This window comes from Triturus cristatus, chromosome 3_1 (assembly GCF_964204655.1).
Source record: "Triturus cristatus chromosome 3_1, aTriCri1.1, whole genome shotgun sequence".
Lineage (NCBI taxonomy): Eukaryota > Metazoa > Chordata > Amphibia > Caudata > Salamandridae > Triturus > Triturus cristatus.
Genome location: NC_140583.1, coordinates 147,081,430 through 147,108,331, shown reverse-complemented (window position 1 = coordinate 147,108,331; position 26,902 = coordinate 147,081,430). Strand labels below are relative to the sequence as shown.

Genomic DNA, 26,902 nt, shown 5'->3' with positions numbered 1-26,902 from the left:
ACCAACGCTCCGGCAGAGGTTCTCCCAGGTCCAGTGGTGCCCCAACTGACTAGTCAGGTTTCCCTCCTTTCCTCTTATACCCCCCAGGTCAGGTGACCCTCCTGCAAAGGCGGCAAAGCAAAATCCCTCCCAGGGCTGGAAGGTTCCAGAAGCTTCCACATAATAGTCTATGGGACAAAAAGGCGGGATGGAAAAAGATACTGTATCCCAGTGTCCCAGCTGGCTCCTGACTACTAGTATGTGTGCGCGATGGCCACTCTGCAGTAGCAGGGGCCTGTGGCAGCCATGTTGGTAGGAGAGAGCACCTGCACCTCAGCACTGGTTAGCAGTGCTAAGGCGCCTAGAGACCAAGGGCCAACAAAAAGATGGCGGAAAAAATAAGGCACAAGGGCAAAAAAACGGGGTAGACCACCCTAGGGCTGACAGGTCTAACAGTGTGTGATGTACCGTACTCTGGCACGCTGCACTGTTTGAGTAGAGCTATTCAACCAATGAAATGCATGTGAGAGAAGGGTCATGGAGAAATGAGCGGCACTGATGGAGCTTGATAGTGAGGGAATTCATAGAGGAGGAGGAGAGAGAGAGAGAGAGAGAGAGAGAGAGAGAGAGAGAGAGAGAGAGAGAGAGCATGTGTGTGTGTGATTGTGTGTGTGTGTGAGCTTGTTGATTCTGATCTTGGGCCCTCTTCTCTCACAAGTAGCTTCCACTAATAAAGATACATTCAGTAACTTTAGTGCCTTTTTTTCCTCGGAGCACTCCACAGATTAACAGTTATCTTCCAAAGCTATACAATCTGAACAGGCTATTGCTGAAGCATCATCACCACTAGCTCTGTACACCTGCCGATACACTTATCAGATGATGCGCTCATGTAGAGCAGATGACGGGGTCTTGACATAAGTAGGTGGCTGCACCCAATAATATTCAGTCTGGAGAAAGCTTTCTACGGCCCATGAAGAGGCAGGTGAAGGGTCAGATGTGCAAAGGAGTGCCCAGAAAAGGACAGACAGTTCACTAAGACCTAAGCTGGGAAGGAGGAGAATGTGCACACAACAGCAAGGAAAGAGGCCTGGGAATTAGTGAATAACTGGTGATGGGTATTGAGTACCAGTGCTCTAGAAAGAATTTGCAAAACTTCAAAGTGATTAATTAAAATCCGGGTGGGGAGCATTCAATCTAACAGAACCAGTGGCAGCTCCTCTGCTAAGGCGGAGGACCGTCGCCCCACTGCTTTTCAGCAGAGTAAAGGAAAAATAAAATGATAATAACTGAATGTTATTATCATTTTATTTTTTCCTGCTGTGGCAGATTTGCGGGGTGGGGCGGGCTGCTCTGCTCACAGAGTAGGGCGAGGAGTGGTGGGCACTCTAAGTGCGAATGAATGATTGGCCAGCTAGCTTGGGCTGGTCAAACAGTAATGTGAACTTTGCATGTTCTGCAGAATATCATGCCCATTGTCTAGTCCTCTTCTGCGTGATAAGGTACATTTATTTCTCTTTTTTTACACCCCTTTACCCCTCTGCCGCTCCGACACCCATGATCCGTGCCGGCCGCCACAAAACAGAAATAGACCTGCTGGTCTGACGGTGATCTAAGTGCGGCATTCAGGAATCATCACTTACCAAACAAACATCTTTGCAGAGACTCCTGCCAATGAAGCTAATAAGACAGAAAAGGCTACCTGCCAAAGTAGGGGTGGGTGTGGAAATGAATTCAATGGGGATGTGAATCCACGTGTGTATAATCATGTGAAGGTGCATGGTTGTGTATGTGCACACATGAGTGTGCACGTCAATGCAGGAGCATCTGTGTGTGTGATTTACTGCATATAAATGCAGTTGCATGTGTGGGAGTGTATGTGCACTAATAAAGGTGTAGGGGAGTTAAAGAGAGTGAGTGAGTGTGTGCTTGTGTATGTGTGTGCTCGAAAAGCTTTAGCAAATACACAGAACCAACTCACTCTCATTTGTAAAATAGAAAATTAGGTGACATACGAAAACCACAATAAATATTAAGTATGTTTCTTAATTTCACATTAAAGAATGTTTTATTTGTAGAGGGTGAGTGTTGATCTGGAATGGTTCAACAGGTTACTGCATACTTATTCTAATCAGCAAGAAGGTGAACGTGTGTATTGAATTTGATAACCTAGTGACTGATTTAGAGTTTGGTAGATGAGTTACTCTTTCACAGATGTGATTGATATCCCGCCTGCTGTATTACAAGGCCATAGTTTATAATGCACTTATAATACGACGACAGGATATCTGTCACGTTTGTTACGGCGCAATCTGTTTGCTGAACTTTAAATTAGGTTCATAATCAATGTTGTAATTTGATTAGTGTTCCTAAAGGTCAGTAGCGGTCTGTGGAGGGGGTTCCGTGGGGCGGTGAGGCGGGGCGGGGCAGGGGCAGGGTGGGGGTATGTAAACACCGGAATATGGATGAACGGAGGTAAGTACACATTTAAATCAATAAAACGAATTCCTTTGCGCGCGCTGCAGCATAAAATGCGATGCAGCTCGCGCAGCGAAAATCAGAGGGTCTTCTAAAGCGTGACTTGTCACCCCGGGGGGTCTTAATTTACAATCTCAATTTACAGTTGTGCACAGGGGCATATCCTGTAACGGTGTACCTTTAAACTACTAGGACAGAACTGAATGTACCCAGGCCACGTTTTGCCTAGACTTCACTTGTGGGCATGCGCACCTCCTTGTTCGCCTTCCCCCTCCGCTCAGTATTCAGAGACCTGCACCACTTCTTGTGGAGCAGAACAGTATCAAACCTCCTAACATAACACGCGATGAATCATTTATAGGATTACAACTTCAAGAGTCTCAACTTTATGAAATATTAACTGGCCAAATTATTAGCACATTAAAGCTCATCTGCTGTATTATACAGGGACTTCTTTACGTTCATCGTGTGAAATGGCACGCATATGATGAAGTGCAAGGAATTAGCCGCAACATTCCAACATCATGCAGGATCTGAGAACTGGGTCAATATGATATATTACTATAATAAGAGAACCAATCTTTCCCAGATCTCAAGGGGGCAGGCTATTTTGATGTTCACCGATTTCCTAATCAGTCATCTGGATTATTCCTTGCAGTCTTGTGGGTCATTCGGGAAATACCAGTGCGAGCGAATCTAAAGTGGTAAATAATCTTATACAAGCCTCACTGAACTTCAGGTTTAATTACTGCCCAGTCACATTGAGAAGAAGGGCATTTTTAGGTGTACAGTCTCATCCTTATTTCTGCCTGGATCCACGTACACGAGCCATCAACAGTGGAAAGGTACCACTGAGGCTTGGGCTCAATCACCCAAGGGCCATACCACCAACAATGGTGGACTACCCAATCGCAACTTTAACAAGCCATTGTGATGAGAACAAAGCCTATTGGCCAATCATCTGTACTTTTAACCCAGTTAAATTTAAGAATACTCTCAAAGTCTCACATAACATAATACATACTGCTGGCTTTGGAATAAAAGCCTAAACGCTGGAATTTAAGAAATATTGTACTTTTTCAAGTTGCAAATGTAACTGCATGTTAAATGAGGTGATGCTACAGTAAAATGCCATCTTCCTCCTCCTCCCAACATATCCAGCACTATTGTGATAGGGCCTCATCTCCCAGGTGTAAATGCCACTAGCTGATCCACTAGACCCGAAGTAGTCGTCTCTGTTTTTTCAACAGCCTAGGCATTGAACCATCTTTGCATTTATTTTCATTTTGTCCAATGAAAAGTGTCAAGAAGTGTAGCGTTTGCATTGAAAGTTTTTATTTTAGCTCAGGTAGAATGAGAAGCTAGGTAAATGGCACATTTTTGCCAACTGGAAACCAGTTTTCAAGGTTGTATAACACAACCATGCATGCAAAAACCATGCATGCCTTAACCATGTGGTCTTTACAATGACAGCGTCTTTACCACACATGCAGGAACTATGCATGACTTGCAACAAATTTCATTGTAAAGGCATTTTTGGTAAAGGTATATGTTTGGTAAAGTTCCTACCCCAGCACCCCTGACCTGACCCCTAAAAATCGGCTCTCCTGCGATGTAATCTACCCACCCCATCCCTATTAACTACCCTGACCCCTTACCCCGAGCCTAAAATCCAACCTCCTACCCCAAAAAAACTACCCAGACCCCATCTTCCCATCCTGAGCCCTAAAAACTGCCCCAGCCCTGAAAACTGCCCCTTTCCCATCCCCTAACCTCAGCCCTAAAACTCAGCTCCTTAAAAACTACTCTGACTCCAGCCCCCTTCCCTGAGCCCTAAAAACAGCCCCCATTCCTAAATCCTACCCCACCTTCCCCAGTCCCAGTCCAACATACCCAGCCACGTACCGGTCTGTCCTTCCTTCCGAATTCCGTCTGATTCCTCTCCCATTAGCCCACACAGCTGTAACGCCGACTGCCTTAATCATGCATATTTGTGACAAAGGCACATGCGTGGTTAAGGCAAGTGGTGTTCTGATTGTGGGTAAACTGCACCCGTGCTTAAGGCTGAATTGTTAAAGTCGGTTCCCAGTTTTCAGCACTGTTATTATTTTTGCAGGGAATTTTAGACACGCTCTGAATACAAATGAGCATCACCTCTATACAGTGGACTTCGCTATACTCGCAATATCCAAATAGATAATGATAACCTCGCTACTGCTGTCATCCTGGAGTGACCGTTGTTAGACCTGGCATATCCAGCAGGATTATCCCTAGATTTTTAGGCCTCCTGTTTCTGACCTGTTTTTGTTGGTTTTATGACTGGGCACTTTACCACAGATGATCAGTGCTAATTTGAATATTCTCCCCCTTTAAATTGTTTTATGGATTGGTGATTCCATGATTGGCCTATTTGATTTACTAGTCAGTCCCTAGTACAGTGTACTGTGTGTGCTCTAGGTCTGTAAAACAAATTCTGCTGGGGGGCTTGTAGCACTGATTGTGCTACCCACATAGGTAGCCTGTAAATGTAACTCAGATCTGCCACGGCAGTGTCTGTGCGCAGTTTGGTACTGCTATGTCGACCTGGCAACTGCACCCACTTGCCAGGCCCTAACCTTCCCTTTTCTTACAATTGAGTCACCTCTAAGGTAGGCCCAAGGTACCTCTGTGGGCAGGGTGCAGTGTATGTGAAAGGTAGGAAAGGCCCTGATGTGTGTGGCATGTCCTGATAATGAAATGCTGCCAATTTTGTTTTTCACTATTGTAAGGCTATCTGTCCCCATAGGATAGAACGGGGAATTTGCTCAAGATAGGAAAATAAAGTTTGGATATGCCTGAACTCAGAATGTTAAGCTGTCAAGCCTCCAGACTAAGTGTAGCAGCTACCTTAGATACATTAAGTGATTGCAAAAAACCTTTTTCCAGCTGGGAAGTGGGGTAGGCAGGTAGTCGTACGTGGTGGCTAAACATGTTGCCTTTAATATGTTCCTCTACCATGTCGCCAAAGCCATTTGCCTAATGAAAAGGTGAAGGCAGGTTTCTGTATGGAAACCCCATCTACTAGTGGCTCATACACAGCTAATGTGTGCCTACTTGTTGAACAACTTTCCCAGAAACGTGTCCTTTCAAAGGTTCTCTCACAAAGACCCTCAGAGGATGCATAACTTCTCACTGCTCCAGCTCCTTAAACAATCCTGCCAGGCTTCAGACAATTACACCCAAACAACAGGCTTGCCAATGAGTAGAACCTTGTATTCCCATTTGCTCCTACGTGTTCCTATGGGGATCCTATTAGTCAGTCTAAAGTTCTAGAACATGGCACAACAACCACCTTTAAATAAAACAAGAGTCATGGAGTCAAGGCACTTTCATGCCCCCACATGGACTTGCCATAGTAATCTGTTCAGAGTAGTCATTACTCACATGCTTGTTTTCACATAGGGGATCTATTGGGATAGGTTAAAGCAGAAACGTACTAATCCTATTCATAAAAATAAGCAATGTGTACGTCTGGTTGTCAGATGGAACAAGACAGATAGATCTCATGTATCTAAGTTATGTCCTGTGTAGTCACTAGTATATGTATGTGATGTAGCTGCCAGGAAAGAGATCCTTTTAGGACAAGAACCCTCACTCCCCGAGGGTGACATGCTTCATTATTGGGTTCCCTCCTCACACCCGGATTGCAAGGTCCATGGTGTGGGCTACAACTCCCCAATGGGGAGGAGCTGAGTTTTTTTCAATGATGAGCGAAGAAAAGGGGTCAGTGAGTGTCAGAGTGCTAAGAAGTGCAAAAAACGGTTAATACAACTATCCCCGGGGTCCGAGTAGACTTTATTCAGTAGGACTCTGGAATAGGGTTAAAAAGAGGACTAGGGATTAAACAAATATACCTCTATCAATGGTCAACATTAGCCACCCTAGTTCTCTTTTTAACCCTATCCCTCCGATGCCCTTCCTGCTTCTCACAGCCCCCTTCACCACAAGTGGAACTCCTTGTGACGGACTTTGAGACCCTCACTATCTTGAGACCCTCACGGGTGAGTAGCCATGCTATAAAATCCCATGATTGAATGAACGATTGATTGAGAAGGTAACTTTTTCAGTGGGACTAGCCTTGTCTTGCTCTATTGCAGTCTGAACTTGTGACTTTCCCCCGGTCTTACATGACCAGATGACTGCGAAAGTCACGTATGCTTTTAGGAACTAACAGGCACATGCATGAAAGCCAAAACCGGTCGCAAACGGGCAGATTCTCAGAATCTGCCCCTTTGCGACCGGTATTTTTGCATTTGGGATGCATCATCCCAAATGCAAAAATCGCAATTTAAGGAATCTCAAAATAGCGATTCCTTAAATTGCGATTGCATTTAAGGAATCTCAAATTGAGTTTCCTTAAATGCAATGCATTAAAGTGTAAAAAATAGCGATTTCGCTATTAGCGGGAGCAAATTACCATGAAGCTGGACTTCATGGTAATTTGCTAAAACTTAAAAAAAAATGCAATTTTTAGTTTTTTTCTAAGTTTCATATTGCACACACACATGCCCTTAGGGCATGTGTGTATGCAACATTTGTGCATAGTTCACATTCATGGGTGCAATAGGGTGTCATTTTGACACCCTTGTACCATAGAAATTGCGGGAGCAATTTGCGAGTACCTACTGGTACTCGCAAATTGCTCCCGCAATCTCCAATTCATTCCTATGGGCCTGGAGGCCCGTAGGAATGAATGGGAAGACATTCCTTAATTGCGACTCTCAATTTGCGAGTCACAATTAAGGAATTTGTGGGAATCGCTATTTCTTTAGCGATTCCTACATGCATAGGGTTTTGCTATTCCTTAATTGCGATTCCTTAATAATCGCAATTAAGGAATCGCAAAACCCTATGTTGATGCATGTGCCAGTAAATCTTTTTAAATGTTTTAAATTGAATATCTCTAGTTGTACTGATAGGATGTTTGTTGGTTCGGTATCATTTTTTTAATGAAATGTACCATATTTTTCATACTTGGTTTAGGATTTTCTTTGTGTTGTGTTTGAACTTTATTACTGTTTGTGTGCTGCATATATTCTTTACACATTGCCTGTAAGTTAAGCTTTAACTGCTTTTCTGCCAAGCCACAGGGTTAGGCACGGGTAGATTTAGAGACTTTTGTGGTTTACCTAACAAGAATTGTGGTTGATGTTCAAGTAAGGCTCCCACTCCCCTCAAACAATAACTCCAATTTTTTACAGGGACATTCTTCAATATATGAGAAAAAAATCTCTCATTCAACTGTCCACAGCAATGAGCCTTGTGAATCTAATAGATGTAAATAAATGTACCCCTCACTATTTGGACTCTCATACTGCCCACTGCATCCTGATGAGAGCTAGTCTCTTCTGCAGGTTTGCAGAACTGAAAGGTACCCCTTATATTCTTTTTTTTTGGGGGGGAGGGAGTTTTACATAGCAGCAACTCAACTCGAAACTATCAGAGCGCTTTACATAAGCACCAGTTGCGCTACAGATGGACACATTCATTTTGTTAGGCACAGGATGATCAAGTGATTTTCCCAGAATCACAGCATGTTGAGCTTCCCTGCGAGACTCAAACTAGGTTCCCAAGCTACAGGTAGATAGCTCTAGCCATTAGGCCACAATCTTGAGTTAAACAGCAGAATGGTGGCTGAGGTTGACTGGATTTCTCCTGGGGGATTGTATGTTGGAGGGGGATATATGGATTGTGCTTAGTGTGGCCCAGCTAGGGGTGCCTCATACTTTGGATGACATTTAAGGGTAGCGCTGAATAGCCTCTTCTTTGCTTTACTTGGTCAGTGAGGGCAGTCTTAGCCATTAGTCTTCTTTCCTGTAACCAGACTGTAGTTTGTTGGGTTTATTACTTACAACTCTACACATGTTTTCTTTGTTGATTTACTTGCTGATAGAGCAAATCTACAAGGAAGAGCGAAGATGTCTCCAGAAAATGTAAATAATTTTAGATGAGACAAAGATGATTTTATTCTCATACTGGCTCTATTTACAGGTCACATTTCATTGAGGGGTAATCAATACAATGATTATTCGATTATAATATATAAGATAAAGGAAAATGACTTCTCACCATACACTTAGATTTCCCTACTAGGTGTTGGTGCACACAAACTGCATCTGTACCTTAAAGGAGTAGCGATTACCTTCCCTATTGTGTGGACTCCTCAAGCAACTAGTGATGCAATGTAAGGAGACAATTCAGATATACTTGGTGATAATGAATACTACAGTGGCACACTTGTTTCTGTGGAACACTTTGGCACTTTATTTAGGACTGCTTTGCTTTATAAGGGTAACTGTGGGTGGGAGGATTGATGTTGTAGTTTTATTTATGCAGTTTTAGGGGACCTTAGATAAGTATGAAATGTACAGTAGTTGAAATATACTTGAATCTTTGTGGATGCTTGTCATATGAGATATATTGATTATCACTATTCAACTATTAATTTTAATTATCTGAATGTTCCTCTTTTTAATATCTACCATTTAATTCATTAATTATAAGTATCAGTGTACATCTCCTTTTACATTTATTTATTGAATACTATTGTAGTGCACATTTTTTCAAATCTGTATTACACACTTATCACTATTGCACCAAGGTCTTTTGTAAGAAACAAAGAAAAAAGTATTTAAAACTATGCTGCAGAGGCTTTAGAGCTTTATGGAAGTTTATACAAGAAAAATAGAAGAAAATTCTTAACCAAATCTCCTCGGCTTGATGTTCCCCAGTAGGTGCACTTTGACACAGAAAATGATGCTGGCAATATTCATGCTCAGTGTTGGACCTGGCCCTTTTTGCAGGGTTATCCCCAAACCTTTTGCCTTCTTCCTCCCATTTTTCCTGACCTGTTTTTGTTGGCTCTAGGACTCTGGGAGCTTTGTCACTGCTAATCAGTGCTAAAGTGCATATGGTCTCTGTCTACATTGTAATTGTAATTGGTTATTCATGATTGGCATATTTGATTTACTGGTAAGTCCCTGGTAAAATACACTGTGTGTGCCCAGGGCCTGTAAATCAACTGTTACTAGTGGGCCTGCAGCACTGATTGTGCCACCCAAATTAGTAGCCCTACAAACATGTCTCAGGCCTGCCACAACAGTATCTGGAAGTGCAGTTTCAAATTGCCATGTCGACCTGGCAAGTGCACCTACTTGCCAGGCCCAAACCTTCCTTTTTACTAAATGTAAGTCACCCTTAAGGTAGGCCCAAAGCTGTCCCATGGGCAGGACGAAGTGATGGGAAAGGTAGGACATGTACTGGTGTGGTGTACATGTCCTGTACTGGTGTGTTGTACATGTCGTGATCGTGAAATAATGCCAATTTAGTTTTTCACTATTGCAAGGACTATCTATCTGATACGTTATGATTGGAGGTGCCTTGTACATCTTGAAAGTGTAACTTTCAATTGGGAAGAGATAGACGTTTGGAGTTTGGGCTCCCTGAGAATTTAAAAACATATCTTTTAGTAAAGGTGTTTTTTAAATCGTGTGGTTGGAAATGCCACTTTTAGAAAGTGGGAATTTTCTTGCTTTATCATCCCATGCCTCTGCCTGCCTGTGGACTCCAGGTGTGGTTTAGACTGATAGTTGGGCTTTTTATACATTCACTTTAGACAGTCACACAAAGGGAGCTGAGGTGGGCCCTGCATATCCTGATTGCCCATCACCAGGGCTTCCTAAGCTAGAGTGGTAGAAGTAGTTGTCACTGCAACTGACTAGAGCGGTGCCTGTCCTTTCACAGTGCTGTCTTCACCCCTCCTGTAATGATGTGTCTGCAGCCACGACAGGGCAAGGCAGGATCTGTGCGCAACAAAGACTATTTGAGATTTCCCTACTTCAAAGGCCAAACGGGGTGTAAGTATTGGGCCTATAACCCCACATTTTTGGAACACTTCTGGATCAAGAGGGGAGCCTGCCAAGAGGAAGAGCTAGAGAGATGCCAAGAGGAGTACTGCTCCTTTGCTGTGTTACTTTGCTAAGTTGGTCTGCAGTTGCTGGTTCTGTCTTGGAGAGGAAAAGGACTGGACTTTGCTTTATATCCTGCTTGAGAAGATTCTCCAAGGGCTTGTGTGTGCTTGCCTCCTATCAAGAAGTCTAAGAGCCATCAAAGTCTTCACCTGCAGCCGCTGGACTCCTCTGCCTGAAGCTCTGATCTGCCAAGTGGTGCCAATTCCAGTACTGGGCCCTTGGAGGTAGCTTTCCTGCAGAAAGAATAGGGAAATCCATGTGGCGAACTTCCGTGATGGTTTTTCCCGTCACACGTTTGCCATGCAGTTGAAAAACCAATGCATCACCGTGCTGCGGCCAAAAGATCAGCGCAGCGCCTGCTCACAGCTGGGAGAATCAACTCTGCACCAGTTTGCGTGGCTCCAAGTTCGCTGCAGCCCGAGTCCCGAGCACCGTGCCTCTGATGTCCGCGACACCCACTTTGACTCCGACGCAGGGCCAGCTGTGAGGTTCAAAAACAATTTTAGCGCTACGCTGTGGCTGAAGGGTTAACGCAGCGCCTGTTCGCAGTTAAGAGCATCGAACCCAGCGCGTCCGGATTTTGCAAACATCCCACCTGAACTTCAAGTTTCCAGCGCATTGCCCCGCAGAAAGGACCAGAATTCAGATTTCGACGCATCGCTTCTCCTCACAGTAAGGAATCACTGCAACACTTCTACTGCTAGCAGCAGAACTGACGCTTCCGTTCCCTTGGAACTCATAAACCAACGCATCGCTGTATTTTCCAACTTATCTATCCTTTGCGGCTGTTCTTTGTCTTGGATTTTGACACATCAAAGGTACTATGTGCTACAATCAACGCATCCACAGAGTTCTGTGCACAGAATTGCCCAAGCCTTTAAAAAGTGGTATCTTGAGTTCTGCATGTTGGGTATTTGTCGTTTTTGCATTTTGTTTAGATAAAGAGTGTTTATTTTTCTTAACTGGTGTGGTGTCCATTTGCAGTGTTTTTACTGTGCTACTGTATGTGTTATATACAAATGCTTTACACATAGCCTCTGAGATAAGTCTGATTGCTCTTGCCAAGCTACCAAGGGGGTGAGCAGGGGTTATCTTAGGTGTGTAACAAACCTACCCTGACTAGAAGGAAGGGTCCCTACCTGGACAGGGTACAAGCCACTGCCAACTAGAGGCCCCATTTCTAACACTCAGGGTTATAGCCCTTTCAAAGTGTGAGATGTTGGGAGTAATGCCTGTGGTCTGAGCGGCCATTGCCTCAGGGGTGTTGGTACTTGGTCCTACTTTGCACATGTTGTGGGGGCTTTTACAGTCAGAATTCATATTTCACAAAAAAGGTTGAATGTGGAAAAAGGACTGTCTACGGCACGTTTTACAATAATTATATGTTTTATTAATTTTAATATCAATTATATAATTATATTATATTAGGTGGTGATACACACGCTCTCCTAACTCACCTACCTCGTACGTGGCTTTCAACACAACCCATTGCTTTCCTACCGCCCCAAGTACTCCTGACCAGGTCCCTGGTTACGGTAAAGGTTATGGGTGTGACCCAACACTTCCAGTTGCTGAGGAAGGCAGGGGACTGAAATATTGCTGCTTTGCCCCCATTCTGGCAACCAATCTTAGGTTTTAAGAGGAGCGATACATTTAAATAAATACCGAGACACGTCAACCTTGTTTGCATCTCCAAACACCTCGTTTTACACTGAATATAATATTCTGTGTTCTCTCTCGTGAACACAAAAATATTGCATCAAAAGAGCAGGCAGGAGTCGTGCTGGGCATGTAAATAGACTGCTGTAAAAGGAAGCTGTGCAGAAACCGGCACACACTCCATCTCGCGCGAGGGCTAACAAACAACAAGGCGCGCTGAACTCAGAGGCAACATAAAAAATGCAACCAATTATGCCATTAAACCTGCAAGACAGATAGCTGAACACTGAAGCAGATATGTGCTGCTGGAAGAGGCATTTGTCTCCTTTGCTTATGATCAATAAAAACTGCCAGTTCTGTTGCATATCATTAGCTACCCTTCTGCTTCAAAAGTGTTAATGTGCAAAAAATATTAATTTACTAATGTGTAAGATCTCAGCCTTTTCAGACTTTGGTGTGCGGCAGAAAGAAAGGACTGAAGACGGGTGAATCCGAGGAGACATCTCCTTTGATGTGGCCATAAACATATGTTTACCATCTGTCTGTGGCACTGTGAGAAGGAGATGAGATATTTTTTAAAGAAAAAAGCAACAAGGCAGCTACATGCTGGCACAGAATACTCCTTTTCATGTGCCCATAGGTTTTCTTAGAAACTCACCGCTGATGCAGCCGAATGGCAGGATTACAGATACCAGTGCTGCCTGGTCTACAAACCTCATTTCTTCGACCATCCTTTCCTCTCTGTTTATCTCACTTTTATTGTTTGTATTTTTCATCCCTCCTTTCTTCCTTTGTCACTGTTGTACTATCTCTCGTGCCTCCCTTATCTCTCTTTCTCTCTCCTGCTCTGGGTCAAAATAGGATGATGAAAAGCAAGTCCTGATGCCAAAAAAGTAGGGCTGGAGCTCACCAACTGCAACTCCATTAGACACAAATTAAGCACTGTTTGTCTGCAAAGTGAGACAATGTCCTATATCTGCCAAGTATACTCCTCAAACGAAGGTCACCTTATCAGGTCTTGTTTTGTTTACTTTGCAGTACTCTCTATAATGGAATTTGCAGGATCCATCTTATAATTCTAAAAGTTAAACTGCAAGCCCCAGAAACCAAAATGCTGTTTGCCACATTGCCAGGACTGGCCAAAATGGATTCTTATGGCATGTGGCTGCTACGAATTTGGTTGCCAGATGACCCAGGCCATCAGGGTAGCCAGATTCAAGTTCTGCACATCACAGCAACCTAATGCTTCGGTCAGATTGTTACACTGAGGAAGAAAATGAGAAATTCTACCAGCATACAGTGGGTTTTAAATGAAAAACCAGGACTGGAAGATTTTGTGACTGATGAGCTAAAGTCACATGGTAAATTTAGTGAGAATGTCTAGGAGGAAGACCCTGGTGGGCAGTCCTGCATAGCTGCAAAGGACAGTGAACAAGATCCGCCTTTCGTTCCTCCGTTAGCAGGACGCCGCAGTCAATTTTCTCATCTGATCCCACTTCATCTTGTATCTGTATCTGACTCAGAGAAGTAACTGCGGCTTCTGCTGCAACGCTGAATGCATAATCAGTTGACGCACCGCGAGCATCAATGCAAGACGAGTGGGTAGCCGACCATCTTGATAATGGAGAAGATCCTGCAATCTCAAGAAGCGTATCACTATCGCACGAGCCATTTTATTAAATGGAAAGACGTTTTGATTTAAACGACTGCTTAAATGTTGTTTTTGTTGCATCAGATATCAAGTGCTCGCCACTTGAGGCTGCTTGCAATTGCAAATTGCTCAGCAATTTAGTGCCGCAGAGGCACTTTAATCAGCAGCAATTTTATTGAATTACTCAGACTATCACTTTAAGAATGTTGCACAATACCATCCTGCCATAATCCGGATGTGAATATTTTTGAATAATTCCCTTAAGTATGTCACAGCCATAAACTGTAAGATATTAGGATGCTGAGGTATTACCATGAGTGCAGTTCATGGCTAGGATTCTTAAAAGGACCAGTATGTATAATGAAAGTGAAACAGATGGGGAATGGCTGCTGGGCTGATATTGAAATGCCAGGTGCAGCTATACTAAGAAGTTACACATTTTATTACCTAGAGCACGAAATGTGTAAGTAGTGTGAGTTGGATTCACGGAGGCTTGGTGCAAAATACTAGTGTGCGGGTGGAAATGGAAAACAGAAACAGGATCAGAGAAACCTTCAGATCACATGTTGGATTCACGATTGCAGAGTTGTTGAGCATCTGTTGGAGTAAATCTCTGACCTACGACGGGAAAGGGGGGCTTCCTCAATCAATGCCCAGAAGATAATCGGAAAATTAATATCTTTTTAAATATTAACACATATGTGTCAGAACCTTTCCCCCTTGGGAGGTTCCTCATGCAAAAATGCGAGAGAGTATTTTTCCAGGCTTGGTAAGAGATGGGGCTAGGGACTTCTCCAAGAAAAAAAATATTTTTGCAGTGGAGAGCAAACGTTTAAAAAAACTCCCTTTGCACATGTCCACCGTGGGCACTCCAACAGACTATCAGGCGTGTGGAAACACCACAGAGGTCTACCGGTCTGTCTGGAAACCTAGAATTTGCCATTTTGGCAATTGGCAAAATAGTTTAAGTTTTGCAAATGGTAGTTCTAACTCTTTAATATGATCATGCCGACATGTTCTTTGGCCCAGTGTAATGCGTCTGGTCTTGAGAAGAATAAAAATAGAGATGGGAAATGAGTGAAATGCAAAAAGGCTAGAAATATTGCCAATATGTCATTTGCTAGAGAAAATATTTTTTGGGGGGATATTAAATTAATTATTACATTCTTAAATGCAAGCTGGATGTCTGATTATATGAAGCAATATTTCTTTGTCTTAACGTGGTTTACAGTGACAAGATATACAACTACATGAAATATATTCTCCAGACAAAATCCCCTCTTGAACATTGAGGCCCTCCTCTCAATATCTGCTTGACGTCCACACTTTTTAAAAAGTCAAAATTAGTGGACAGATGCTCTCGGTGATAACGACAGCCTGGAACAAAATGCCCATTCATCTGTACTCCCAACCAGAACTGTGATTGTTTAAAACAAGGCGTGAAACATATTTGTGCAATCTTATACAGTAGTGTTACTACTAATTTCTGCTCTGGACCTAGTTATCAGTATCATAGTTTAAACACAGTGCATACGCGCCACAACCCTCTTTTTAATGTCTATGCAGTGCGTTATATAAATATAAATTAACTTAAAATAACATTACTAGTAATGGAAGGGTGGCTTACCTTAAACATGCCATGCTTCCTGTTACGTTGTCCAAGCCATAAGCTGCTCCCAGGAGTCAGGTTGTTATCAGGAGGGTCTACCACTCGTTCATAAATTCTGTTGAGGAAGAAGGAAACAAGTATGTGTGCTGTGGCCAGTAAAACACTATATTGGATTGAGAGTACAGTCATTATAGGAGAGGAATTTTAAGTACAGTTCCAAAGATACCAAACATGATCTGGTTACCTGTTCCAATTCGGAAATTAGGCTTATTCTATGACATACAAGACAATTATTAAGATGTTATGGGGAGCTGGAACTAGGAAGGTTCACTAGAATGATGACAATTTTACAACATGGATTCTTGTTGTGACTCCTCCCCACGGAGTATGAGAACTATTTACCAAAACAATGAGTTACAAAATTGTGTCTTCACACAGTAAACAGATTGACAGCATCATGCAGGGCAGTCCACTTCATTTCCAAGATGGGTAATGCCATGTTCCTGTGCACAAGTAACCATAAGCATTTAGATGATTGAAGAATTACCCATCAAGATATCGTAATCAATGCAGAGATGGCGAGACTACAGATAACGCTTTTATGAAATATCTCATCATAGTAATTTATGAAAACGCTCAGCATAGTGACTCAAACAAAGTCACAGTTTGATGGTGCACTTAGGTTTTCATAATCAGTTGCGGCTCGTAATGTGGATGAGTAGTGGGGTAGGCATGCACAAGCACACTCATGTCTACCCATCCACTCACAAGCACACACGTATACTCACACCCACCCGTTTACATGCACACTCACTCACAGTCACACCCATCCATTCAGAAGCGTGCACACACACGTACACCCATTGTTCACAAGCACATACGCATAAAACCATTCAGAATATGCATGCACAACTACACATTAATTTTTACAGACACACATGCACACAATATTCAACGAGGATGTACTGGGTCACATAAGTGACAGCAGTTGGTGGAAAGGAGAAGCACAAATTCTTTATAAGTTGCTGGGGGCGTTGGGGAGGCAAGGTAATCATGGAAGAACTCACCGCCTCCTTTAGTAGACTGACTTTCACATGGGTCAGGCAATAAACGGAGGACCGTCCCTAAATTGTCACAGAGTGGGATGGGGTCAGGGAGAAGTGCTGACCCCCACTCTGTGACAAGTGGTCAGTGATAAACAGTCAGCCCTGGGCACTTCAGGTGAAGGTCCCACTTATCAGTAGGGAGAGGACCTATAGGGCTATGCCACTCCCCTCAGGGATGTGAAATCTTGAGCCCAGAAAGATTGGCTCAGGCTGCCAGACTGCGGTGCATTAGCGCATGAAAAGCACTTGAATGCCTGACCTTGACCCAGATATAGTGAATGTCTTTCAGGCTGGCCTTTACCCAGCCTGACAGACGCTCCTCATGCTTTGGTAAAGGGAGGAGGCGAAGTCCTGACACCTGTAATGATGGGCCAAATCTGTGCATCATACTATTTACTTTCTTAGATTGCATGTTTCAAATGTTGTTTCACAATACTGATAAGTGAGAATTCTCCATGATTACTATTCACTCAAATCCAGCTATGATGAAATCCCACATTACTCAATACAATTAGGGCAGAGAGACACTACTCTACAGTTATTTAACAAGTTCTGTAATCTTTTACATGTAATCATAACCTATTAGGTATGGCACTCGGGTTTTTGAGCGCTTGTAGTAGTAATTCAGTGACTCAAACACCTGCCAGTAAATGGTGTTTCTGGGTATGCACATAATTGTGATGAAAAAATGTATATGATGAATCCATTATTCGATCATTCTGTAAAATAACTTCTAATGTTTGGTGGTGAATAGCTATCAGTGTTGCCAAGTGTTCTCTTTGTTTTGCCATAATTGAGTAAATTTTAATAAACGGTAAAAGACCAAAATTACAAAATCCTAATCAGTAGAAATTGAGGTATGCAATTTTAAAGATGTTAGTGAATATGGCACAATAAAGCACAAAGCCAACTGTGGATATCTGATCACACTGAACTGAGACAAAGCCACAAATTCAGGCTGCCCGCAATGGTGACCGGATCATAAAATGGACCCAGTTAGGCCCACTGAACAAGGGTATCTTAAATCCTGGCTGTAGGGTGTGGCAAGGTCCCGCATCAAGGACGTGTCGTGCAGCTGAGGAGATGAGTCTCTTCTGAGGAGCTGCAAGCTGTGATGCGAGAACCTGCATCATTGTTGAGGTTGCCATCGATGAGAGATTTGCAAAGGGAGAGCCAGCACCATTTCCAATGTTGGCGGTGAGGTCGATGTGTAGTCCTGGAGCTGGGAGAATCCACACAGTAGAGGCGATGCCTCGGTTCTCCTCAGGGTTGCACAGCAGAGGAGATGTGTCAGCTCTGCTGGATCCACAGATCTGCTGGCGGAGTATCTTTAGGCTCACTTGCAAAGGTCAAGGACTAGGGTGACACCACTGGGTAGAGAAGGACTCACAGATGGCAGAGATGCATGTGCTGGGTTCAAAGAGGTTGGAGCTTTATGTCGCTGATGCTATAGTCAGGAGGCCAGCCGTGGAGTGTCTCTGGGGTCCTGAGTTCAATAGATGCAGGCCCATTCCTTCTCACCCAGGCAAGAGGGCAGCCGGTATCAGGTCAGCACAGCAGTGCACTAGTGCTTCAGGGCAGAAGTCCAGCAGGGTGGCAGACAATTCAGCATCACAACACTCCCTCTTCCAGGCAGAGTCTCCACAGCTACAGAGGTGTAATAAAGAGTTGATGTTTGGGGCCCAATATTTATACCTAGGCCTTCCTTTGAAGTGGTTGAAGCTTTTGTAGTTTTTCCTTTGAAGTGCACAGGTGTTGTGCATTCCCTGTCCTGGTTACATACTAACTATAGGGAGTACGCAGCCCTATGTGTGGAGGCAGGACACAGCATATTCAAGTGTAAGTAGGGCTGTGCCCAGCTCCACCCTCCCATCCTGCTGGTGATGGCCCATCCAGGCACATCTAAGCCCTCTATTGAGTATGGCTGTCTAGGAGGAAAACACAAAGCCCAACTGTCAGATACGCTTCGTCATGTGACCCAGAGACAGGCTGCATGCACTAGATGGCTAAGGCAGGAAAATGTCACCTTTTTAAAAGTGGCATTTTGAAAATTGTAAATTAAAAACCAACTTTTCGATAACAGACGTTTTCATTGCAATTCCAAAGACACCAATTAATAACTTCTTACCTGTGTCCATTTGGAAGTAACAACTTATTATATGTAATAAGGTAACTCCAATGTTATCCTATGGTAGACGTAAGCTTTGCAATAGTGAAAAAACAATGAAAGAGTTTTTCACAACCAGGACATATAAAACGTAAAATGACATGTCCTACCTTTAAAAAAAGTACTTGTCAAATTTTTTAAATACACTGCATCCTGTCATCTGTGCTGTCCAAGGCCTACCGTGTTGACTTACATATATTTAAAAGGGAGCTTTGGGCCTGGCAAAATAATTCTTCTGCCAGGTCAAAATGGCAGTTTAAAAATGTACACACAGGCTGCAATGGCAGTTTAAAACTGCATACACAGGCTGCCATAGCAGGTCTGAGTCATGTTTTCGTTACCGGGGGCAGGCAATATCGGCCCCCTGTAACACAATCAGCAGAAACAGCCCTAGCAAACTGCTCGGCTGCTCCTCCCCTCTTCCCTCAGGGGGGCCGGCCGAGCAGTTTTCCAGGGCCAGATTCGGTTTCAAGTACGGCCATGGTGCAGAGTCCAAAGGCCAGCAGGAAAGTAAGTCAGCTAAACAGAAGAGTTGAAGGCAAAACGTTTGGGAATGAGACTGAAGAAAGGGCCAAGTCCAACACAAACCCTAGTGACTCCACATGAATTGGGTTCTGGCAGCAGCCACAAGTAGATCACTCATGTCAAACCACACCCAGGCCTTATGTACAGGGCTCTAAAGATGGCACTTTTGGACATACTGCTGTGGCCGCTATTAGTCTTCCACTCAGGACTCAAACCCTCCATGTAGATAGCGATTACTAGCCTGCTGGTGCTAGGTAAGTGAACCACACTGATGGCAGATAATACCGAGGCATCGCCTGCACTTAAAGGCCACCACTGATCCCAGGAACGCTATTCATATACAGGGAATCATCCGCAGCCTGTACTCCTGACCATCGCGAGAACACCACCCTTCTCACTAGAAACAACTTAAAAATAAACGCATTGAAGTGGGGTCTGCAAATGAGAACAGGAACTATTTGAACAGAAAGGCGAAATTGCAGTCAGAAGAACAAGAAGCAAAAACACTTTAATAGGATCGTGCCCCGGATCACTGAAACGATTGCAGCTGTTCACACAACAGAACAATTCAATTCATTTTTCAATTTCACTCCATCATTTTGTTTTCAACAAACGAAGAAATCTGTAAACCAGCAGAGGAAAGTCATTACCAGTTGAACCGCGAGATTACTGCGCAGAGTCTGTTTTCTTGTGTTTAAACAACAGAACGCAGCAGTATCCCGATAAACATAATTTGAGAGTCAAAGGAGCGCGCCAGAGTTTAGCACTATTAATATTTTAAATCCTAAATACTTCCTTCACTTCTGTAGCTGCATGAAAAATGGACTGCCCTCGATAAAGCCAGAGCTGCAAGGCTGGCCTCAACACGGAAGGGAGACATTGACGCCTTCCCTGGTACAACCAATCACAAGCGAGGGGTTTCTAGACCCAAGTGAGCCTGTTTCATCATCATATTGGCTTAAGGATGTCCTCTTAGAGTTATAAGACTAGATTGCATGATGTAGAACTACGTTTTCCATTAAGGGATAAATCCCTAAAACAGCATTGCCGCATGTGATCACCATGGCGCGTCGTATGAGGGAGGATTGGATTTTTATTTGCCAGGCCTTGCAGAAGACTACTGGGACCTCACTTGCATCTATGGTCCATTTCGTCTAGAAAATGAAATTGAGAGTAATACAATTGGATTTGCATGCAGCAAGGCATGTGTTTGAGACAGCATCGGAGAGGGACAGATGGGAAATAAAATTGCGAATTTGATGCAGAGTGAGAATGTCTTCCTACTGTGGGCCCAGTTGCTTTTTCTAAGTCTCAGAGATTTTCATTTTGTAGGAGTCATTAGCCAATCAACAGGTGGGCATTGTGTGAATATGCAAATTGGCTTGTAGGTCTCGGGTCAGGATCAGGGAGCAGCCCACGCGTATCACCCAATCATCAAAATCCAATAACAATGGATTATTTTTGTAGAAACACACAGTCAGAGGCCAGTGACCATGGGCAATGAACAAGAATTGTATGGATAAAGAGGCTTCCTTCCTTTTCACACAGTGAAAACGTCACCTGGGGTGCGCGGACACACACTGGGAACAACCTTGTAGATTTCCTGAACTCACTGCAGTACTACAGTGACTCTAGTGCAGCACATTGCACTTCAAAGGCAAACCCTACCCTCTTAACCCCAGATTTAGAATGTAGGGAGTTTGTCCTCTAAAAGAGGAGAGTGCTGCTCTTTTAGACACCAGCTTTAACAATGCCATTTGGTTACCCTGTAAAAGTAGGTGTTTGTCCTCAAAAAGTAAGCTTGGCCTCCCACGGCGGGCAACGGCTTGCTGGAATTGGTTCATCTAAAAAGCAGAACAATGGACACACTGCTAATAAGGCACCATGCTGAGCTGCCTCATTGAGAACTACACTGTGTCAGTGGAGAGGGGAACCTTCCCTAGGCAGACTCTGGGTTTTTGAACCAGGACCAGGGCTTCCGACTAGTAAGAAAGAGCAGGGTTTCCCGCTGCCAGGAAATTCTCCAGTGTGCCTGCACCCCCATCCCCTCCACTGCTGCTGTCGGCACGCCCAAAGACCCAAATAATAACGATGTAAACTTCCTATCTTGTAGAAATGTAGGATTTTCCTTCATATGGCTCACAAAAGTCTACATCACCTTTGTTTGACTACAGGGCTTTTTTGGAGATTAAGATACATTGGGCCACTGTAGACCAACTGGCTGTAGTTATATTAGCCGGGGGGCGGGAATCCACAGGGGAAAAAGTACAAGAAACAACACATCTACTTTTGCACAAATAAAGGCAGATAGTCTTGCATTCCTGTAAGTCAGTCAATTGTCTACAGTTTGTGTTACTGTAACACTCCGCTAAAAGTATCCCGCTAAGAAGGGGCGGCTGTATGAAGAACATCCCTCTCTGGTTATAATGAGATTTCTTATCACAAATACAAACCTAATAATTGGGTGTTGGGGAGTCAAGATAAGACCCACAAAGATAATGTTTACCTTTACACCACTAGGATCATATTAACAATTGATTATTTACTTTTGGAAGCCAGCGCTGATTCAAGCAAATATTTTCGGGATGGTTTGCCCCAGTACCAATGAGGTGAACAGCACTCAGCAATGTGTTGTTATTTGCCAAAGGGAGACTCTGCCTGTCGCTTACGTGATATATGCAGACATTTTGTATTGGCCAGAAGATCTTAAATTACAAAGGATTATGTCACAATATTAGAATATTTTAGGTCTTTTCCTAGTTTTTCTAAGCTAAGCTAGTGTTCATATGTGTTATTCTCTTTCATGTTTCACCAGTTGCAAAGGTGAATATAGTTGGGATCATTCATCTTTTAAGTTTTTGATAAGAAAAAAGATAGCTAGATATATCACTACTTGCATCTAAATGGTTTATGCTTGATACAAAACCAACGCTAGGAACAGGTGTTTCCTTTCCCCCTGAATCTTACAGCATTAACAGATTTGTAAATAGCATTAATGTATCACAGTAAAAGCTATAAACAGAGTTGAAAAGTCGATGCTTACGTTTCATTTACCATAATTTAGACTCAAAGTAGTACCCATACTGCCAGGACAAGAGTACCAAAAACGCCCAACGGTAAGACGAGACCCACATTCAAAGATTGTCAATAATACCTTACAATTGGACACACAATATAACCCCTTCCGAGCTTTAGAACCACCTTGCCTCTTCGACCACCATTAACATAGTTCCATCAACCCAATGGATTGCAAAGCCACACTGTCACTGCCTGCTCACATAGGGCCCGATTCACAGAACTAACTTAAGACAAATTCCTAAACTTACTACCATTTTGGTATTCACAGAAGGCACTTACTCATTTCGGTATTCACAGAAGTTAGAAGTCTTAACTTTACTACTCCTAAAATGAGAAAAATCCTAACTTTAAGACTTTCGCTAAAGTTAGGACTACTAACTTCTGTGAATACCGAAATGAGTAAGTGCCTACTGTGAATACCAAAATGGTAGTAGGTTTAGGATTTTGTCATAAATAAGTTCTGTGGATCGGGCCCATAGACCACTTACCTACAAACAGCAACTAATTGCATTTTCATACAACTTCCAGAAAATAAAATACATTCTCAACAACAGGCCCAAAACATTTGTGCTCTGCTATTAACAATGGTGCTGTTGACAAATCTGTGTGTCTTGTGGCACACAATTAGCGCTTTCAGGTAAAGAGCATTATGGCAAGTTTCATGCTGTCCCGTCCGGGAGAAAAACTGGGAACGAGGGTGCACCGAATAAATGTGATTTTAATTACATTAAACCGTGCATGAAACTAGAAGTTCACTCTGAATGGTTTTCTGTAAATACGTTCAGTATTGTTTGGTATATTTGCACAATAAAAAGTTGCTGGACAGACTTTATGGGTTACATTTTTAGAATTTGGTAGTTAGGTAGGTTAATCTGTGAAATTGGAATTGAATTCTGTGAATCAAATTTGAATGTTTTGAGACAGAACGATTGGGTGACGAAGAAACTTCCATGGACTTATTTTTCATCTCAACTTTACAAATGTAGACCAAATTTGTGAAGTTTGTGTTGAGTAAAGTTAAGAAAATTAAGGATTTTTTTAGAGCAATGTTGGAGTTCAAAGAAAGAGAGGGCAGTTGCCAAAGGTGTATAAAATGGCTATTTGTTGTAAGAAAAGAAAATGTCAAGCTGAATTTGTCCTGAATTTTTGAATTCAAAGTGTGTCTAAAGTTCGGGGCATAAATAGAGTTTGGTCTTAATTTGGGAATCTTGCATTTTGGGAAAAAATCCTGGAGAGGAGAAAAAATATTTTTGAACATAATGAATTTTTATTTACTGACAACTCTAAATCTAGATTTAACAAGGTCAGTCGAAGAAGGCTTTCATTTGCTAATAACTTTGATGCTCCTTGATATGTATTCATTACACTTGAGGTAACACAACTAGGTGTACCATTTCAACTGCCCGCCAAATTTCATACAGGTTCGACGAACAGTGCCAAAGTTATTAGCGGATGAAAGTTTTAACATTGGCCAGGTCCTATAGTCAAAGACCTTGCACAGCTGGTCTGGTTGGGTCATCAGTATTACGAACAGATGTCAAGGCAAAGCCCAGAGACCACAGCATGCAGCCATAGACAATATGTATAGTTAATGTGAGACAGACACTAGGTGTAGGGCCAAGCCGCAGTAGATGCTTCATGTAGCATAGCAGCCATTTTGGGTGACACGGACTAGGCGCAAAGGGGGACTTTTTTTCTTTTGTTCAGTGAAAGCTTTTCTGTGTTGACCATTCAATGATTAAGCCTGGGCTCATAGACTCTTCACAGCCATGGTCTTTCGTGGTAGCACCTCTCATCTTTTCAAAGCTGAGAGATTATCTGATAATGAATTGCTGGTGTCAAAGCAAATGATCATTCATGTTTAAGCCTAAAATTTATATTAGGTTGTTTGTAAATAAAGGCCACTTAAGAGTTAATGAATAAAGCGTATCAGAGCTGCTGAGTTGAGAATGAAGAAGGGAGAATGAAGAAGGGAGGAGCAAGGCCACAGAGGGCCTGCAAGCACAAGTAGAAAGAGTGGATAAAGGGGAAGGAAGAGCAGGAGCGATGAATTAAGGGATAAAAATTGATGAGAAAAACAGAAGAGGATGAGAAAGCAGGAGGAAGAGGGATAGGGTGGGAAAAAGAGGAAATCGTACAGCTAACAAACTCAAAATAGCAGAGCAGCAAGAGAGTGGTAGTCAGGCGTGTAACAAAGGCCCCCGCAGCCCCCACGGTGTGGGGGGGGCCCCCAAGCTGCAGGGGGGCCCCGCAGCACAGTCAGGGGTGGGTAATTCATATCGCCCGAGACATCAAGATTTCTTGTGAGGGCAAGAAGTTTTAACGTCTGTTTTGCCCAAAGGGCAAGTAGACAGTAAATTATGGCAAACGCGACCAAATAATTCAAACCTGTTGCCCACAGCCAATTAGAAAGTATTACGGATATTCCACCACATTCTCTAATGTTTAGTGGTCTGTGATTGGTGAGATGGCCATCAATGCAGACATGACTGGGATTGGATGAGCGGCACCCTGAGCCCGCCCCCTTTTACACCTTTCCTTCCTATTGGGTAACCCAGCTCGGGGGTGGGTCCTGGGTGTTTGTTGGTCATGAAAGAATGACGGAAAAGGGGGTCTGCATTTTCGTTTTTCCAGAGTGGAACATGAGAATGATCTGGAATTCTCCATTCCCTATAGAGTACCACAGCACTGTCAGGTAAGAGGTTTTTTCTTGCCCTTGTGTGACTCATGTGACATCGGATTCATGTTGGAGCACGAGGCGAACACCCACTGCACTGACAGGTACAAGGCTGGCTTCTTTGCCTCTTGGATCCTGTTTTAACCCGATGTATTTATTCAACCTTCTAATCCCTGCCCTTTGTAGTTTGCTCCACCCTTAGGCCTCTCACACTGAACCCAGATCGCTCCCCTCGCATCCAAGGCCAGCAGTAACATTTGTTGATTTCTCTCGTCATGCAACTCTTGGCCCCTCCCTTCACACTTTGCTTTCCTTCTATGCTTAATGTCTTCCCCCCCCCCCCTTCCCCTTTCTGGGCCTCTCATGCAGCCGCTGCGCCACCCCCTTCGGCCTCTTAAGTCTAAATATTGACGCCACTTACTTTCACTGCGGGAATCTTAAGCCTGTACTTTCATTTCCAAGAGCCCGTAAAGTCTGAACCAGTGCCTAACCATGCTATTTTCTTCCACCTATGGCTTATTTCGGGGTGCTATTTGCCTGTGCCTTCTTTCCGAAGATTTAGGTGCTCTGCACTTGTCCCTCCACCAGCACCCGGGAATGAGCAGTCAGGATAAGTGAGAAGATGGGGCAAGACAGAGTTTGCCTTTTCAGGCAAGTTTGCTGTGATTTCTTTACCACAGACTAAAAGTTTAAGCCTTAATTTCAGTGATACGATGTTACCAAAACCTTTAACTTGAATTTATGAGGTGCTTTATATGCCGTTCTTTGCAGCACCAAGCATGACTTTAAACCAGCACGGGGGTGCTAGTCTGAGGGAGATTCTTCAACAGCCATGACAAAAGGAATCCGTTACTAGCATCAGCCATCTGATGCAACCTCAGGCCTTCACGAGGACCACAGCTCTGCTCTCACTTACATCAGCGATGCCCACAGGCGTTCCAATAATCCACATTTTATCTGATTTACTGCTATAACAACCAAGTCTCTGAAAGCTCTTTTCGTCCCCACTACCCCCTTCATACTCAATAAGGTTCTGGTTAAACACAGTGCTCCTGTGGTGTTTCTTAGCTGACGGTTTTAGGTCGCATCTAAAAAATTAAAAGGTGTTAATCTTTATCTAAGCGCCACCAATCTTGCAAGATTGAGAAATGGAGGACCAGGAAAATAAAACACTTGCCCAGGATCACAGAATGTGGTTAAGTGGTGGTGAGTTGAAGTTATTAGCTCAGCACCCTCTCATTTAGCAGCAGATAAGCTTCATTCTCACATGAGCCTGGTGCACTGCATGCCGAGATAAGGGAGCTATGTGGAATGGTTACCTCAAATGTACCAGGAAGGGTAAGTAACTAAAGGAGCATGTATGGCTGGATAGTGTGTTTATGCAGTGCCTAGAAATGGGCTTCTTAAAAGTGGACGTATGAAAGCGAAACTGGTAATGTAAATGTGTCCAAAGAAAACCTGCTTAAAGTAGATAGGCTGGTGAGGCCCCTGGATTGCTTCACAACAGCAAGACTTGTGACTTTCAGGCTGTAAATGCCTCTGAGCCTATAAATCTGGCTTTGTGTTGTGTTGGCCTTCTCATCCCGGTTTCTCTGTAACAGCTACTACATCTTGCAATGGAGAAGAGTTTGAAATGGCACCACAGAGTTAAGACTTTAACCCCCAGGCGGACAGGAAGGTAGTGTCTTCTTTTTTCTGTTGTAAAGTAATCACATGCAGTGCAAATGAATGTACTTCATGGAGAAGGTCATGTTAAAAGCTGCAAAACAAGGAAAGAGCTAACGCTGCAAACCTCTCCAGAGAGGCAGCAGAGCAATGTGAAAGTACTGACTGGAGACTAAGCGTTGCAGCAAGTGTTGACCACTTCCATAACTAGCCTACCGAGAGTTGTACATAAAGCATGACACACAGGTCTGTCTCCTGAGGTGACATTCCTGTCTTAAATATTCTGCAGAAGTCTGCCA

At 43.3% G+C, this 26,902-nt stretch overlaps 1 protein-coding gene across 1 annotated transcript in view; it reads right to left on the bottom strand.

The window, feature by feature from the left end:
• The window catches only part of NELL1 (neural EGFL like 1), a 3,594,225-nt gene that overhangs the window by 2,804,452 nt on the left and 762,871 nt on the right, over window positions 1-26,902 (bottom strand). Inside the window, exon 5 of the mRNA XM_085643606.1 lies at window positions 15,404-15,500. Coding sequence (XP_085499732.1) covers window positions 15,404-15,500 — 97 coding nt within the window. The remainder of the gene's footprint in view (window positions 1-15,403; window positions 15,501-26,902) is intronic.